At 41.2% G+C, this 18,537-nt stretch overlaps 1 protein-coding gene across 1 annotated transcript in view; it reads right to left on the bottom strand.

The window, feature by feature from the left end:
- The window catches only part of KIF26A (kinesin family member 26A), a 102,166-nt gene that overhangs the window by 26,334 nt on the left and 57,295 nt on the right, over positions 1-18,537 (bottom strand). The window contains exon 4 of the mRNA XM_037395515.1: positions 6,412-6,595. Coding sequence (XP_037251412.1) covers positions 6,412-6,595 — 184 coding nt within the window. The remainder of the gene's footprint in view (positions 1-6,411; positions 6,596-18,537) is intronic.

Genomic DNA, 18,537 nt, shown 5'->3' with positions numbered 1-18,537 from the left:
AGCTATGGCTTGGTAAAACATAAATGAAAGTAAATGTCTAAAACACATAAATGGAGACCAGTATGTATATACCTGTCCAAGAAACATGTCTGACAATTCAGGTTCTCTTTAAATGCTCCACTTCAATTGTCTCACATAGGAGGATTCTGTCATTCGAACATAAAAAATTGACAGGTTCCTTGGAAGAGACAAGCACTTACAACTGCAACTTTAAGTGATGCCGTATTATAAAGAATGAGCTGAATAGAAACCCAGAAAAAAAAAAAAAACATTTTGCATGAAAAAGGCTTCCTACTATGCCAAAGAAAAATAGGAAATTAGAATGCTACACAGCAGCCACTGTAAAAAGGATGTCTTTTTTAATACCACAATATGATAAATTATCTTAAGTAGCACATTAATGTCAGAAATTGAGCATAATCTAACTTCTTTCCAGTGACAATATTAAATGGCTTTCAGACGTCTTTCCTACTATTCTGACATTAAATTTAATAACACCCAGCGAGACCACAAAAATGATTCAGTTACAAGAATCATACTATACTGGATCATTTCCTTTTAAGTAGAATTCAGCTAAATTATTTGGACTTTGATGTTTTTGGCACATTCAAGAGAAAGGTATGAAATTTTCTGCGTAACATTTATCAGTAGTGAGCAAAATTCCTTTCAGTATCCAGTTTGCATTGGTAGTGGGATTTTCCTTTGCGCATAAGCTTTCAATTATTGTTGGTTACATGAAACACCGGTCCCAGATGGACCTACAGTTCTAATTTTTTATTCTTTCTTTTTAAAAAAAACCCCAAACTTTCCCCTGCTTGGTATTTCTAATATTGACAAATCCTGCAAGCACCTGTGAGAATGTATAACAGTTTACATTCTCAGTCAAGAAAATTAAGCAAAAAGTTTAATTCGAAGACTTATGTCATAGGACAAGTCCACATAGTCCTACTGAAATTACTGTAAGGGGAAAAATTGGTCTTTGTGAAATGTAAAAGAAATTAGTAGACATTTATTTCCCATCTTCCAAAAAAGTACTTAAAATAATGTGGAATTATAAATAGAAATTGCAAAAGATACATACAGGCTTCCTGCTGTAGTAAGTCTCTAACAGCAAATGTATTCAACTATAAAAGCCATATAGTAATTTCACCACGGCAGAACTGTATGATATGCATGGAGATGATCACGGAAAAATTTAGATCTTGGGCTCAAATAATCAATAACTGAGTTCATCTGCAAGAACTGGCCACCATGATCTTTTCACATTGCTGCCTCCTCCAGCAGTTCTCACAATGCACAGTTACTGCCTTTGCTATAATCATCCAGCTTATGAAGAGCAAACCTTTTCCCTTCCCTGAACGTCCACCGAGCTCACAAGTTCAAGACAAGGTCCCACAACCAGTGATAGGACCTGTCCAATTCTAGACACCACAGAAACACTGAAGACAGTCCTGATGCTGCCTATGCTCAATTCAATCAGTTCTCAGATTCAGCTGTCCCTTCACCCAGTTCAGAGTAACTCATTCATGTGTTTAACTATGAAACCAACGAAAAGGACTCAATGCATGGGGAAGCTCTTCACTGAATTGGTGCTTTGGCCAAAGGGAGTTTCTTTGGTGGGTTAAGCCAATAGTCACGGTAGGGCAGCTTTGAAAACGCATCTCAAATAAGGAAAGTCAAATTCCAAGTACATACAGATGTTAATTTGTTTGGTGAGGTTTTTGGGTTTTTTCCAAAGGTTTAGGCTTACTGAGGTCCAGGTCTGCACAAGCAGCAAAACAGACACTGCTGCTGCTGCTTCTCCATGCTGGGGTCTTAGGATCCAGCCCTTCCCTCACTTTATTATTTAGAGATTGGTTATTTATTTATTTAGAAATAAATACATGGGGGAGGAGGGGGAGGCTTTACATTTCTTGAGTTGTTAGCATCCTCTATTAAACTTAAATATATTACCTCAAGGAAGAAGGGACAGTAAAGAAAAAAACATCAGTTAGTGACTTACATAAGCACTACGAGCCTGAAGAGAAGCATTGTTTATATCACATACTGTTAGAGACCCCCTAAAACTAAAGGTACTTAATCTCTTGCCTCCTGAACAGTCAACAAAGCATTTATAATTAGAAGCTCAGGCTCATGATAACAAACCTAATGCTGTAGCTTCCACAATGACTGGTAAAATGGGTTACGGTCATGCCCGATTTCCTTACAGCTTATCGTTTGTGCATGCACAGTTAGAGCTCTTTTTCTTATGTACATTACCTTGTGTTAAGCAGTATGAAAGTTCATCTGCCTCTTTATCCGCCCAGTAACTTCAGTGTCATGACATCTTTTTCCACATCTTCACAGTCAGTTTTACCTTTGGCTGCTCTGAATATGCAGCTTACCACCTCACCCAAACCATTTAGGAAGATACCAAAGAGCACGGATCTCCACAGAATCATAGAAACATGTAGGCTGGGAAGGATCTTTAGGATCATCAGGTCCAACCATTATCCATATAACACCACTAACTTTGCTCCAGTGTGAAATCTGCTCTCTTATTTCCTACCAGTTATTAAACCACTAGAGAATACATGACTGCTTAGGGGTTTTGTAAAAAACCTAGGTCAGGACACTTCTTAAAAGCTTTTCCAAAATCCAAATACAATCTATCAACCAGACCAACCCTATTCAAATGCCTGCTGACTCTTGCACAGAATGCTAATATATATGTTCCACCTGTAAAAGCTGCATCAGCTGATCCCTACTATACCGCATTAAACCCTGCCTGCTAATTTCTATCTTTATTATTGTTTCAACTACTTTGCCTGGTTGCCTGGTCTGATAATCAGCTTTTCAGCACTATACTACTAGATACCCTCTGGAGCCTTTTTTCCATTTTGGCCCCAAAGTGACATTGCATTTTCCACATTCTGTTCCTGCGTCTCTTACAACGTATTGAATACCAGCTAAAAGACAACCTTAAGCATCAGTGGAGGGAAAAAAGTCAAGAATTACTATCACAGGGGAAACACAGGAAGTCACATATTGGTCATTGTAAATGTTTCAGCATGTACTTCGCTCTAAGCTTTTAGCAGGTTCACAAAAGAAATAGGACTACCTAGGACGTGCCATTACAGGTAATTAGTTGTTGCAGTATTCAGGCCTTACTCGATAAATAGCATTTCTGCACAGCTGACATATCAGTCACCTCTTCAGCTTTTCATAAAGGGAGCCACATCGCCCCCATTGAAGTATCTCGGACACTTCAGGGGTTTCCAGCTTGTTACTCTATTTTTCATTCCCACACAACTTATACTCTTTTTAAATTTTATCTCTTCAGTGCCTTCACAGCAATAAAAGGCACATTTCTCTATGGAATCGTGTCCTGCTCTGAAAGAAACCATTTGACAAGATGGGAGTTAAAACTTGTCAAGCCACCTGTGCTCAGAGAAAACACCTCCTCTTGAGGAGAGCAAGGGCTGGTGCTCAGTGGGTCCTTCTCGGCGTAGTAAGGTGAAGTTGGGTGGGAACCGGGCAGCCCCATCAGCACTGCTGCATTCTTTCCAGTACAGCAGAACCCAGCAAGGAACCAGTCCTCCGCATCATAACTAGCTATGAAAGACAAAACAGCAGCAAGCCAGGAGGTGAGGAAGGAAAATGCTGCCCCACCAGCTGCTTAACCCGCTATAACCACACAGTAACAACAGGGTGGGTGAGGGACACTGCTGACCTGGGAACAGCCACACAGACCAAGGGTAGCACCAGCCACAGCTACAGATGCTGCAGTAGGAAAAAGTGACTCCAGAATCCATCACTGATTCTGTCCGTTACATGTACCTTGTACCTCTTACTGCACAGGCTGCAAGAAGGAGCCAAGGAAAAAGATAACCAGGACTGTAAAGTAAAAAATCTGATAGGAGGGACAAGTTAAAGGACCACAGCACATCTGCCAGTGTTTGCCAATTGTTCTCTCAACTGCTATGCTACTTAAAGCAGTGAGGAAGAAAGGTAATTACTTTATTCCCATTATCTTCATAATGAGATACTAGCTGACTAAATCTTGATCAGCAGAAGCTGATGAAGAGGAAATTATAGTGGAGAATGTTACTGTACAGTGGGCTACATGCTACCAAAAGCTACTTTTGTTGCTCAGAGAAGCTGAAACTAAGGACACCTATATAGGACTGACACTTTTTCTCTGACCACAAGTCCTAAGAATTAGGATACATGTCATCTCATTTGTGCTGACTCATAAGTTTTACAGAAAGCTATATTGCTGGAGGTTTGGGGGGGGGGGGGCGCAAACACTGTAACTTAAAAAGTTGCAAAAAGGGAACGCATTGAGATGTTTAATAGGTATTGAATATTTTAAACTGTGGATCAGAGAAGATACCTAGTGACTTTCTTTTTGAACAGCACTAAAACTAGTAACTAGCACACACGATCACCATTTGGATGGTCCAGGTCTTGTCTAAAAACTAAAACGCTGACTTAATTAGCAGAGAGCTCTTATCCTCACCAGCACAGCACAGGATTCTTCCTAGCTATGGTCAAGCACATGGTGAGAAGGACACTGGAACCCTGGGCCCAAACAAACAGCATCTGCAATAATGTTTTCCACTGACAGCTGAACAACAGAGATATATGAGGCGGCAGCAGCATGTTGACCCATAAAGTCTAGAAATTCTTGGTGTAGTGTGACAGGCAGGAGAGAAATACCACCCCACATTGCCAGCACACTACATCCATAGCCCATGATGGAGGAGAAGCTCGCACAGCTGAGCAGCAGAGATGCTCAGGGTCCTGCCATGCCCCTTGGCATTCTGGTCAAGCTCTTCCCCTTGAAAGCCCTCTACTGTGCTCACTAATGAAGAAAGTAGGTAGACCACATGACCCAAGTCATATAATCTCCTGCCACCTGGGATCATGCACTTGATCTTTAATTAGACTTTGTTGATCTGTTTGAAGACACCAGATAAACCATAGCTTTCCACGAGGCCCAAGTCATGCTGTGAGCTCCACTGGCCACCCTCAAAGCATAGGGAAAAGGCTGAATTCTCTTGATTAGACATAGCTGCAAGCACACAAGTGCAATGAGGTACAAAGCAAGTTTGATTAAGCTGGTTTAAGTACAAGGAGATACAAGCACGCTTTCAAGGTCTTCCTAAGGCAAAGCACCTCAGAAATGCCACACTCCCTGTTACTCCTGGTGCCATGGCCAAGCGCTAAGCCTCACGGAGGAGAGGCAGACACAACAAATGGGCTCTGCTAAAACACACGCATAGAAAGGGTATTCTTTAGCAAACCCTCCTCCACCTGGGGATCTCTAAATTACTGTGTCAGGTTTGCTGTATTCCCCCATTTAATACTACAACCTCTTTTTTAACATACTGGAAAAACAGAAGAAACCACATTTTCATCTGTGAGTTTCTACCTGCTGAAAATAAGCCAAATTACTCCTTTGCTTTCCATTTAGCACAAACTCACTGACTTAAGAAATACAGAGTATTTGTCTGTGAGCAATGGTGTCAGCTGTAGGTATTTAGGCTGACAATCTCTTTATGTTAATGCTGATTTGTATGGTTACTCAAGGTGTACATTTTAGCTCTCCTGTGCACATTACATACTTCAATTCTATCTTCAAACGCTCATCTCTTGTAACCTAAGTAAATAAGTATTGAGACTCCACTGTGTGAGTGATTAAACAGTTATAAATAATGTTATAAATATGAATAAAGCTCTAAATAATTGGGCTGTATTTTAATTAACTTTAAATAAAATTAGCACAAATTTTACAATTGGAAAGGTGCTGGATTTCCTAAGTTGGAGAGACATCTATTCCTCTCCTACTAGTTCATTTCCATACTCCTGATTTGCAATGACGTGTGAAGCAGAGGGAAACAAAGCCCCCTCAACGTATCTCCTTAAGCTCAGCAGACAGACAGCACCAGCACCAGTGGCTTAGTGTTCTGGTTTCAGTGGGATGGCAAGGAGTGAGCAAGCGGCTGTGTGGTACTTAGTCACTGGCTGAGGTTAAACCATGACATGGAGCCTTGCTGGCAATACAGAGACTACTTCTGCCAGAGGCAAAGTCTGTATGCGCACTGGTTTTGGACCAGTGATATCAAAGGAAATTTTGTCTCCTTAATAGAACAGAGGACAAAACAACCTTTTCCAATGTTGTTGCCACTGTTGTTAACTGGTTTAAAGGAAGCCAACACTCTAGCACCGAATCTGCTCTGAGCACACCAACTCTTTCCAAATTCAACAGGAGATACCAGCTCTCAGGCACATTTAACTGGATGTGGCACTCTCTGTATCCCAAGACCCTTCTCTTGAGCCTTTTCAACCCTGCTCTAGGCTGACAACTTCCAGCCCTGCTAAAATTCATCTAGAAAACTATTTTAAAAAATCGAAATCTGAAGTTACCTTTCCAATGCCAGGGTTGTCCTTGATTTTGGACACAGCTCTCAGAAGGCATGGTGGTGCTGGGGGAGGACAGAGCTGCAGGATGCCACTAAAGTTAGTAGCATAAATAGAGAAGTCGTGTGTGTGTGGCAGGGGCGGATGGTATTTCTTTCTCTTCGAAGACAGGTTAAGCTTCTGTGCTGCTCTGTATAAAAGTAATAGCAAGAAAGGACAATGTTACTAGGTGTTAATGGGAACCTGGACCAGACAAACAGATGCTCATTGTCATCACTGCCTGCTTAACAAATCAAGTCATTGCATTCTAATCTGATTTCATAAGGACAGACCATCAGGAGAGTAATAGAAGGAAATATGGGTAGAAAAATTACTGGCAGAATATTCAGTTAATTCTCCCCCAACAGAGTTTCAATTATCATCTAACTTCCCCTCTTACCCCCCAACAGCTTGACAGCTGAATCCTGAAATGCTAAAATCTCAGTGATGTAAGAAAAACCTGAAATAATCTTGTCACTGGCAGGACCAGATGGACTTTGCTGGTGATAACATTATGAAAGTGGTTCTTTGTACTCTACAAGTTACTCAAGGCAGAGGATAACACTTCAAGTCAGCTGAGCTCAAGATCCTGTCTTGGTGGCTGCACTGAAAATCCTTATCTAACAGAGAGTTTCCTTCAAGACAGATTGGGTTTTCCTCCTCAATTCCATTCTTTCACATTAAAAGGGAAAGCTATTAAAAAGACATGCTTTAATGTTCTGCATGATAATGATCCTCTTTTGAAATGCAGAATTTCAAAACATAAAAGATGAAGAAAAAGGAAAAATTAAAACATACAATTAAAATTTTAACATTCTTCCTTGTGAATAAGAATAGGAACATAATCAGGTTTTCTGCTGTTCCCCATCAGCAACACCAAAAAGTATAGCAAGAAACAAAAACAGAAACTCGTCTCTATATCAAAACCCATACAGGAAAAAAGTCACCCTGCAGAGTTACGTAGAACAAATACATGTGTTAGAGAGCACATACTGGACAGCTGGGGGTTGCAATGAGGGTGAAATCTCAGCTCTTTCAAAGCCAAGAAAAGCTTTGCCACCTGAATGTGGGATCTGACCCTGAGACTGTCAGTAGATAGCCCACCCTGAGATATGTATTATAAAAGTATCCAACATGCTATCTTTTAACAGTACTTTGAATGACTGTTAAGCCAGCAAAAACGCAGTGTTACACTACCAGCATCTACGGGCAACCTGAGACCATGCTGCCAATGCCAACAGGTCTTCTGGGGACAAATCAATATTCTGGTCCATGCTTGCAATATAAAGGCTTGTCACTTTGGACAAATCAGTTTACAAATATGTGACAACAAAAAGTCTCTTTATGCAATGGCTACTTTGTATTTTCACTGTGCTTTTCAGCCCAGAGTCTCCAAGTACTTTTCAGTGAGCTCAGACAGGCACTAGCATCTGTGAAGTACTATAAGCAACATGCATATAGAGAAACTAAGGCAGCGCTTTGCTGTCATATCAAATTCAGGTTAAATCTAGACCCCTAATGAGTTGCCACAAATCTAGTCATCAGGTAGCCTCAGGCTGAGTCAGTTTAGTAAGCCGGTCAGAACAGGGAACTCTTTCTTTGCTTGTATCTATGGAAGGTGAGAAGCAAACCTGAATGCTGAGAGCAGGAGGGCTGCACAGTTTCTTCCAGCAGCACTATTGGCTTCAAACAGGTTACAGTCCAAAGAACTGGTTGCTTCTGAGGAGTAAAACTTGGGTCCAGATTAGACAGCTAGTCAGTAAAGGGGCAGGACACTCAATACAGATCTCCAGAGTTCCCAGTCCTATGCTCTGTATTCCCAACCTTGTGTGTTAAACTCCTGGACCTTTTTATTTTATCAACTTCTAGAGATGCAGACCTACCGCATGCTTCCTTCTCCCTCGACAAACACTGAAGTATTTACAAAAAGACAAAGACCTGTGTGACGAAAAAATGAGGCTTCAGTTCCAAACTCAGAGGGAGCCAGAAGCCACTCACCGTCTTGCGAGGGACAAGTTGGACTTTTGCCTCTCAGGAAAGAAACGGCTTTTGACTCCTGCTGCATCCTGAAACCAGCAGGAACTGCATCCCACAGCAAAACAAAACACTGCAAGTTTGGGTTCAGAGAGAACCTCAGGGGTCTGGTGGCAATGAGAACTGATTTAAGTGCCTAAATCTCAAATCCCCTTGCTAATACCTCATTCAATATGAAAACATATACCTGAAACAGGACACCAGGCAAACAGTTGCACAACTTCACTATGATTGCAGCTGCACATTAAACCATAATGCCTCCTAAACTATACGCAGCTTTATTGTGCAGAAGAGAGTCTCTACCTGTTGGTACTCTCATTGTGGAACTCAAGACAGTCATTACCCTCTGTCTCTAAGTACCAATTAACAATTGTGGTTATTATTTAATCATCTTGTTGATTAATACGAAAGATAATGTTTATTTCCTTGCATACATGCTATGAACCCTTGTTGAAATGATGAAAACTCCTCAAGAGAATGTCTTCAAAGTGCAATCAAGATATACATTAAATCCTGATGAAATAATTATTCCTTCAACAGATCTGGCTGAAGGAGCTCCTCTGGGAAACATACGTGAAAGAGAATGAGATACAAAGGACAAATTTACTCAGGAATCGCACATTCAAATGTCTAATTAAGCACTAACACTCAATGAGTAAATGCACCCAAAAAGGCCAAGCTAAGCAAAGTATACAAACAAATAAACAGAGAATTCAGCCTTTTTAAAGTAGAGCATCTCACAAAATAGCTCAGTAACACAGCTTTGGACTATTTCAAAAAGCAGATCTAAGATAGCAAAGTCATTACTAGTTGTCTTAACTTTCCCACCAAGGCCAAACAACCTTCAAAGTTATTCACTTCCAACAGTATTCACACACTTTCTGCATCTCCACTGCTCAAAGGATGCTAGCTAAAGCAATTAACTGCTATTGTGCTGATAAATCCTTTTCCTATGTGTCTGGAGTGCCATGATTTTACTAAGAAATTTGGCAAAGGGACTGCTGATGTCCATGCAAGATAACAGGAAACTGAAAAAGCAGAGGAACTGGAGTAGGTGTTGTAGAAAATAATCAGTGCTTTGATGGGCAACAGGCCAACAGCACTAATAATGATGTATGTGGTTCACACCTAAAAAGCATCTCTTCTCAGGTAGCAGTGCACAAAGCTTAATTACAACCTCTCTGTGTTTGAATGCAAGAATTACTTTGTCTGACATTAAAATTAGGGTGTTTCTGGAGCTGAAACATCACAGACATCTTGTACCATCAAACAGCTTGTTGGGTTTTGTTTGTTGTTTGGGGTTTTTTTCTGAAAGGGAAAAGTTAAGGATCGAATGCAAAGAATAGGGCAATTTAGGCAAAGGAAAACAGCACTCTCAAACTGTAGACTCTGAATATGAATTCAAGTAGTTGTCATCCTCAGCTCCTACAAAAAGCACAGTCAGTTCTTTAACTACTACAAAAGCCAGCTGGGCAGCAGCCTTCATATGCTTTGCTTGGGCTCCTGTACTGGTCCAGGCAAAGAACACCACAGAAGGGTTCATCAGTCCTTACGCATTTCTTGCAGCACCAACAATGTACCTTGTGGCATCCCAGCCCAGTACTCACTGGGACAAAATATAGGCCAAGCTGGCTGGGACATGGGCCTAACTCAATTCAACAAAATCCAACTTCACAAAACTCATTACTTCAGTAAAACTTGGGAGAGTACGTATTTACAGGGAGACATTTCTGAGACACTCGAGTGCTGGATTTTCTGCAGTCCTTATCTAATAACCCATTACGGAATTCACACCTAAGTTTCCAGTTCTTTTTTTCTGCAGAATTCCTTTTCTCAGGGGGGAATTTGTCCCGCAAAGACAGGGGAGGAAAAGCTCTCATAAGCTGGACCCTTTTTGCCTAGCATCTGAAAGACAGAAGTCAGGCTTATATTAATCAGATCACTTTCTGCAGGAGCCTAATTGGGTGCCATGCCTATTTCCTGATTTGCTTCTTTTTCTCAAATTTAATCTTGCACAGGAGGCCCTCTATCTTCAGCACCACAGTGGGCTGTCTGACCTTCTCCAGTATCAACTTCTTTCTCCTTACAGGGAAAAATGATGACCTGTAGGGAATACTATGCAAAAATTAAGTATTACAGTCTTTTCTTTTTCTGGGCATTTTCCAAGCATTTTGTCACAGCTTTGACACAGATGTACGCTTTCTACCTACCTTTGCTTTCCCCATTCAACCTCCACAAGGCATCCTTCTAAAAAACATTCTTGCAAGGGAAACTAGGCTCCATGTACTTATGCCTCTCTTCTAAAGCCTCTCTCTTCTCTTATGCCTTTTCTTCAAACACATGAGAGACACTTGCGTGTATTGGTTTTACCTCCAGCTGTGAGATCTACTGTCTGCATTTTGCTTAACTCTTTCCAACTTTAATAGAAGATGTCTTTTAAGATGCTCTGGAGAGTTCTTTTCTCATGGCTAGGTGTCGTGGTAGAAAATAAAACTAATATATGGCACATGCAGGAGCACTCAAATATCAAATGACAAGGGACAGTCTCTAACCTGCTCTTTCCCACACACAATTTACAGATTACTAGGTTTTCTGCCACGCATGGATGAGACCAGTGAGGAAAACCATGGCCAGATCAATTACATAATGCTCAGCATCTAGGGAGTAAGACTGCACAACAACAGTAGCTACAAACCCTGCCCACTGAAAGAACCATATAATTTTTTTATTTTAAATTCTGCCTATGTAGTTAACATGACATTTCAGATACTCTGATGTACAGCAGGCTGCTTCTAGCTTACACTCGCTGCACACATTCTGCACCTTATAGCTGTGAAAGTAAGCAGCACAATTTAAATGCCTAAAGAACAGTGTTCCTTTCCAGGCATAATTTCTTCATGAAAAAGAAAAGTACATTTGAAACTTTCATAACTATGCAAAATTATAAAATTTTTGCTTAACATTTTGTGGAATTTATTCAGTTTCAGAAGAAAGACTGCTGTGAAATATACACTGGGACACATACTAGAAATTGAGCAACTGAGGTAGATACAGAGGATTTGACACAGTGGGTTTACGGACAAACCACCACAAGTCAGAAATAGAGCAGGGAGAAGTCCTGCTTCCTATTATTAAGCTCCAATGACAAAAATAATAAAAGAAAACTTCTGCCCATTCATTTCACTATGATTCATTACATATTAACAGTTTCAGTGTTATTAGCCAGCCTTATCTTTCAGATATCATTGCCATTATTCATATTGTGAGAAAGCTTAACGGCTTCACTGAAAGGGTCAAGGCCAAAGAAGTGTACAGCCCAAGCCTTAAACATCCTGAACTTTGGAGTTTACCCAAGAGGACACTTACTCAAGAGTTTTGGTTTCACCTTGACAGACAACACAGGAGCAATTTTTATCCTGAGTCTGAACCCTCTGCAAAGCTTGCAGACTTCTGGACACAGGTTTACACTGCCGATCACTCTACTCTAAAGCAAGACTTTTCCAAACTATCCCAGGTCCCAGCCCAACAAAGCATCACTCCTCTGCCACGTAACCAATATTCCAAGCCTTTCCCACTGCAACCCAGCTCCAAAGGAAGCAGTGGGAAAGTCAGTCTGCCATTGTATCTGTAGTTCCAGTTATTGTTTCCTTAATTACTTGTCAATACAGACAACAAATAGACGGATGTCCTACAATACACCCTCCGGTACTCTGTCCAGAGCCTTCCGCAACTCACAGCATAAACTTGGTTGGCATTATTACTTTTATTATTGCTATTACTATTTGATTCATGGTTCTAAAATTAGAGAGGTAGCACAATGAAACAGTGCAATTGCTACAAAAAAATCCCAAGCAAACTTAAAAACAAACAAGGTATCTCTTTCCACTAACAGCATTCCATTTGGAAAATAAAACCTGGTTCAGAAAGAGACATTTTTAAAGAAAAAACTGGGAATGCCTAAATCTGTCATGAAGGTTTGGAAAGGACAGGCATTATGCGTATTTCTACAAGATAAATTTTGTCAAAGGAATCACTTATAAAGCATATGTTAAGTTTTGCGGTTACAGTCTGTTCTTCCCCCTAGAACAAGCTTACTAGGTTCCTGTGATGCATATATAGCTTCATGAGGATATAAACCCTTTTGTCACATTAGTATCATCGCACAGCTACAGCACCAAACCTTTGTTTGCTTAGCTGTCCCAGCAATTCAGCTGAGAAGCACTGCCAGGAAGAGCAAACAATTAATGTTCCTTATTTTAGTGGTTCAGCTTCCTCAATAAATTATTAGTTCGTCTGGATCACAATGCACAGCCTCAAACAATACAATTTTTATAATGTGTGATGGTAATAAAGTTTCAATAGAAAACCATTATTCTGAAACATTCCAAAATGTCAAATCACATCTAATATTGTGGGGATATTACCAAGCCAACATTACGAGAGAAAGTATCTCCAATACGAGATTATGTTCATGCCTTGCCTCTTACACAGCATAATCCTGCAATTCAGGACTGGACTCCAGCCTCTCACTTGAGTGACCTCTTAATTTTCTCTCACTATCCCTTATTAAAATCAGCAAGGCAGAAATAAAAAAAATCAGCTGTGTTGACATATTAAGAACATCATATGCTCACAGCTGACCAAAGAAGACAGATCCAGAAGGGATTTTAAGGGGTTATCTACACTTTCCCATAGTAGGATGGACTCCACCTAATACATTCCAACATATATTTGTCTAACTTGTTCTTAGAAATCTCCAGTGAAAGCAAGTCCACAGCCTCCCAAGGCAATCAATTCCAGTTTTTAACTAGTCCTACCATTAGAAAATTCACATCTTATGTCTCTCATAAACCTGACTTTCTGGAATTCATGTTGTTTATTTTCCCCTCACCTCCTCAGCAGACATGAGTTACCTGTATGAAGACCACTACAACCCCAATCTTCTCTTTTACAAATTAAAAAGTCCCGATCCTTCCAACTTTTCCTCACAGGTCAAGTTTCTGACAATCCTTGTTGCTCTCCCCCACCTCTATTTAGATCTTCATAAAGTACGGAATCAAGGCTTTGTTCATCAGTGAGCAATGATCAAGACTCACCTGAATTCAGGCAGCATGCAGAAAGACCAGGCAAAGCCACTCTGGGATAAACTCAAAAAGACCTCTGGAAGATGACAAAACCAACCTGCAGGGTACCCCTGACATCAGAAGAGCTTCCTCATGCTGTACAGTCCCAAGAGCTGATCCTTCTCTCAGAAGCAACCAACCAGCGCATCTTCAAGGATTCAAGCAATTTCCATACAGGAATCCCAGAAGGAATTTTCACAGCTCTTCTCCAGATTTAAGAAACACCAAAGGGCAGATCTTCAAGAGCGCTGACTGTTACACTCCAACCATTGTTTCTGCTCTCCCATACCAGCAGTTTTCTGAGGTTGTTGCTACAAAATTATTATGAGTGACATCAGCTCCTTATTCTCTTCAGCTTGCAGATTTCAGACACTTTTCTGGCCAAAGAACATTGCTTCAGCAGTCAGGACCAGTGTTCAGGAACTGACTTTTACATATATATATATATATCTCAGAATAACAGCTAGTCACTGCAGCTTGCCACATACCATTTCCAGCTCCATTCACTAATGATGTTAAACAAAGCAAGAGCAGATGAACATATTGCTGTACTTCCATACTCGCTGTTTACAATTGTACCATATGACAAACTGCCGAAAACCTGTGTAGGTTAATCTTTATGTAAGCAAGAATGTCAACACCTAATATAGAAATATGTTGGTTCCCGGGCTGCACGCTGTATAGATAGCTGCGTATTGAAAATACAGCTACCTGAACGCCAGAAATATTTTCCTGCTCTGTTTCATGAGCTAACTGAGCTAAGGCAGGCACAACCACATGAATCTAAGCATACTCCTTAGACAAAAAAGTTGGACTTACTTGCCAGCGAGACATAAACTCATTAAACAGTCAGGCTGAGCAAAATAGAATTCTAGCTTCGTTTGTATTCTATCACAAAAAAGTAATAAAGGCATTTTTAAAACTACAAAGTAATGAAATAGAAACAATGGTGCTAACTAGCCCTTCATTATTAAATTAATTACTTAAATAGATCACTTTAAAATTTGCCCTCTGATATCAGCTCCCGGTACACATAAAGAAGCCAGCATCAAAATGATTTACCAGGCAATAAATTGGTTTTGTTACAAAGGATATCACACTCTGTGTTATTCATCAAAAACAATCTGCTATGAAAACAAAAGCATTCTGCTCATTTAGGCTGCTCCAGGGAAGAAATGGGCACGTTTGGGAGTGGAAAGGATGAGAGATAAAATAAAGGACATGGCTAACAAGGGTTCATCTGAAGCACTAGAATTCAGGCAAATATCAGGCAGGAAAGAGGGGGACTGAACAAGGGGGAAATGAGGTATTTTCATGTTCCTGATCACATATAGCACATATGGTAAAGCCTCCTTTACCATAAAAGCTCTGGGGTGGGTTAGGTTTTCAGGTTAACTTCATTTGCCTCAAGACACCAACCCCACAGACGTACCTTTCTCATCACCTCCAGCTCCTTCAGTTCCACATTTCAGTGCACATCTAGAAAATCCACAGAGGATCCATTCCTGCTTCAGCTGGGTTTTATTTCAGATGCTTAGTCAAAGGCTTGACATCTATACTGCCAGGCAAATAACTTCTCAGGGGGGCATTTACTTATTCCTACTGTTAGCAAGTTAAATGGTCACTGACAGCATTAAATGATGTAGTGGGAATCACCCAAGCACAGAAGCTGTATCCCACACAATAAGTATTTTTAAACAGAGGAGAGACACATGGGCTTCTTAAAGCCCAGCATTCCTCTGATTTACTTAACTGACTTTGGTTCGGAAATGACACTTCTCAGAGGTATAACAGGCTGAAATTGCAGCACCATTTAAAATAGCACTTAGCAGGAAAAGGCAAGATGCATGTTCTTCCATCATAGCAGGTAGAGACTTGAGTATTTCTGACCCAAAGAAGGTAACTTCAAATTTCAGCAGAAATAAGCAATTCCTGAAGATATGCTTGAGACACATTATCAAAGAATATTCTGAACCTTGCCCTGAACTCCAACAAACTTCACTAATAACATTTAGATTAGGTTAATTTTATGGTTATTAACTTCCCCTGAGTCATTTCCTTCCAGTAAAGGCTCCACAGGGCACTGCTTCTTAATAAGTGAGCTCCACCACTGAGGACACAAAAAGGCCAACAAAGCAGAAAGCAACCCCAAGAACATCACTCTGTGATGACCAGCAAAGCAGCACTAACTGATGCTGAATGAGGTACTGGCTAAGCTCTTTGAAATGTCCTGCCAAAAGAAACATCTTCTATCCTTCACCAGGAAGGATGAGGGACATTTTAGAAAGCCAAAATTCACTGCTATTTCACAAAGAATTTAAAAGTACCTTCAGAGTAATCCTGCAGTTGATCAAGCACTGCAGCTTTAGTACTGGTGCATTATTTCAGCTTGACATTTCATTTTTGTTACAAATGAGAATGTGGGATGTCTTATTTTGCCATAAGCACAAGCAAGCAAAGCGGTCTAGCTCACTGAAAGTCCATCTGCCCTGCAAACCACATCCTGCACACTGTAAACTGAGTGTTCAAGTGACTGCAAGTCAGCCATGGGAACTAAATATTCAATTAGCTACCAGTCTCATTTTACTATTCTGCCTTCTAAGTCAGTCTGTCTGTCTTAACAAAGTACTAAAATAGTTAAGTACATTATTGGGACAGCGTGAAAGTCACTAATAAAGTTGCAAAACAGGTGCAAACTGTCAAATTACATCCCACAGGAAAGTCACCATTATCACTTTACCTATGGAATGCTCCGTTCCCACTGCAGCAAAACCACCAGCGCAGCTGCCACTGCCATCGAGCTGAGGAGCCCCAAATAACGGAGTCAGAGTAAGCACTGGTGTTCATGAGTCCAGGAGCCAAAAAAGCAGGCAGACTGGGAGGGCTGGGGTAGGGGGGGAGGTGGGAGAAGTGCTCCTCTTCACAGGCTAGGAAGGGCAGAAAGAAGGGAAGAAACCAAAAGGAAAAAGAAACTCTGGTAGCTAGAAAACAGTGAGATTCCATATATTTATTGAAAACAGAAAATAAAGAATGGGTCTCATGAAAAGTCCTTAAGGGAGAAAATATTAAGTTCAGGAAAGCAGAAGATCGGAGAGAGAACAAAGTAAGAAGAAAGATCTGCACAAGTCCAGTCAAGATTATTCATAAATACTTCAGACTTTTCCCTAGTTTAAAATCCCTTCCACTGACCACCATTTATCCCCACAAATAAATTCAGACTTGGGTGGCTCTGAAGGCACAGAGTCTTCCCTCCAACATACCTGTAAGCACATCTGTTTTAAATTATTCTGCTTTGCTTTTCCTCCTGGGCATCATGAATGTCTTGAAATACAGAGCTAATCCAAGACCCAACTACTGCAACAGCAGTCTGCACCAAACCACCTAAAGCAGCTCAAAAAGTCACCATGTTTCCTTGCAGGGGCTGCCTCTGGTGCTCCAGAACCTCCTCTATTATTGTCCATCAAGGCACTCAGAGCTTACAAAAAAAAAAAAAAAAAATAAAAAATCAGCCCTCCCCAGAGGTGGCTTCACATAATAAAGGCATCTGGTCAGCAGGAAACACTGCAAGTGTTCTTTTGTGCTCCAATTCTGCTTTTGCTATAAAGCTGGAGTAAAGACCTAAAACATCCTCCCTAAAAACTTGACCTCACCCTAAGGTCCTCACATCACTAGATCTGTTTTTTCCCCTCTTTCACCATCTCCTCCTCTCCATGCTTCCTGCCAATCTGTTTGGCATCAGGCTCTCTCCTTTCCTCATTTTGCTACCTGCAGCATAGCCCAACCTGCTACCACGCAACCCCCTGTGACCTGTACTATCCAGGTAAGACTTCTCCTTCCAATCATCTCCCTGACACTGATGTCTTGCATAATCTCTCCTTGGTTCATACCATGATCCCTAACCCTCTCTATACAGGGGAGTTTCATCTTCCAAGGCAATGACTCCTAGATGCCCAGTGCTGCTTCATTTGGTCACCACCACCCTCTCTCAGCCAATTCCCTTTGAGGAGCTCTCAAATCCTCACCAAGGGCTCTCCACCTTGGCTGACCATCCAGTGTCTCCCTTGTCTAATTAATACCCATATCCTGATAACAAATGTATTGTCCTTTTTTCATTCTTTCAGCAGTGCTTGGTGTCCAAAACTCTACCTTCCCTCTCCTCTCAGCCTCTCCAATTTATTTACCTTCTCCCTTTGCTGAGCTACAGCTCTCTGTGTCATCTCTGTTTGCCCCATCAGTCTCACAGTCATCACAGATGAGCTCTTCATAGCAGGGAGCCTGGCTTACCGTATGCTGATAAAGCACTGTGTAAATGTATGATGCAGTATTAGCAATGATACTACTAATGATGTTCTGCTCTTAAACATGCTGTCCTGAGAGTCCTTTCTGTTTCCAAGAACAAAGCCTACTAAATTCAGGCTTATCTTCTAATTTATCTTCCTTACAGGCTAACACGAAACGGGATATACCTAAATCATACACTGTTGTGTTTGTCCTTAATTATAGGCAGTATTATGCTGCCACAGCAACTAGGAAAGCTTAAGCTGCCCTCAGCTGATACAAGATACTGCACAATGCTGCGCACCCTGCCCCATCTCCTGTCCCTGCACAGCACCGTGCTATGCGCAGGTCACATTGGCTCTCCGGGGACAGCTAAGCAACCACATTCCAGCAGCAGTGGCATGGCACCAGCAAGACAAGGCAAGCCCTTTGGTGTCACCCACTCCGTCTCCATTTGCACATCTGCATGAGGGCTTTCTCACTCTCCCTGGCTTCATGCAGAGAAGAAAAGGGGGCTGGGAAGGCATCCCCCTCTCCAGCACCATGCAGTGGTGAGAGCACTGCAGGCACGAGGCTGCTCCAGCCCACTAGATTCAGAGGAGGGATTCATTATAGGGAAAAGGCTAATTATACATTTGGCTCTCCCTGAAACAGCTGG

This window comes from Falco rusticolus, chromosome 7 (genome assembly GCF_015220075.1).
Source record: "Falco rusticolus isolate bFalRus1 chromosome 7, bFalRus1.pri, whole genome shotgun sequence".
NCBI classification, from domain to species: domain Eukaryota; kingdom Metazoa; phylum Chordata; class Aves; order Falconiformes; family Falconidae; genus Falco; species Falco rusticolus.
This window is presented reverse-complemented; position numbering and strand designations above follow the sequence as displayed.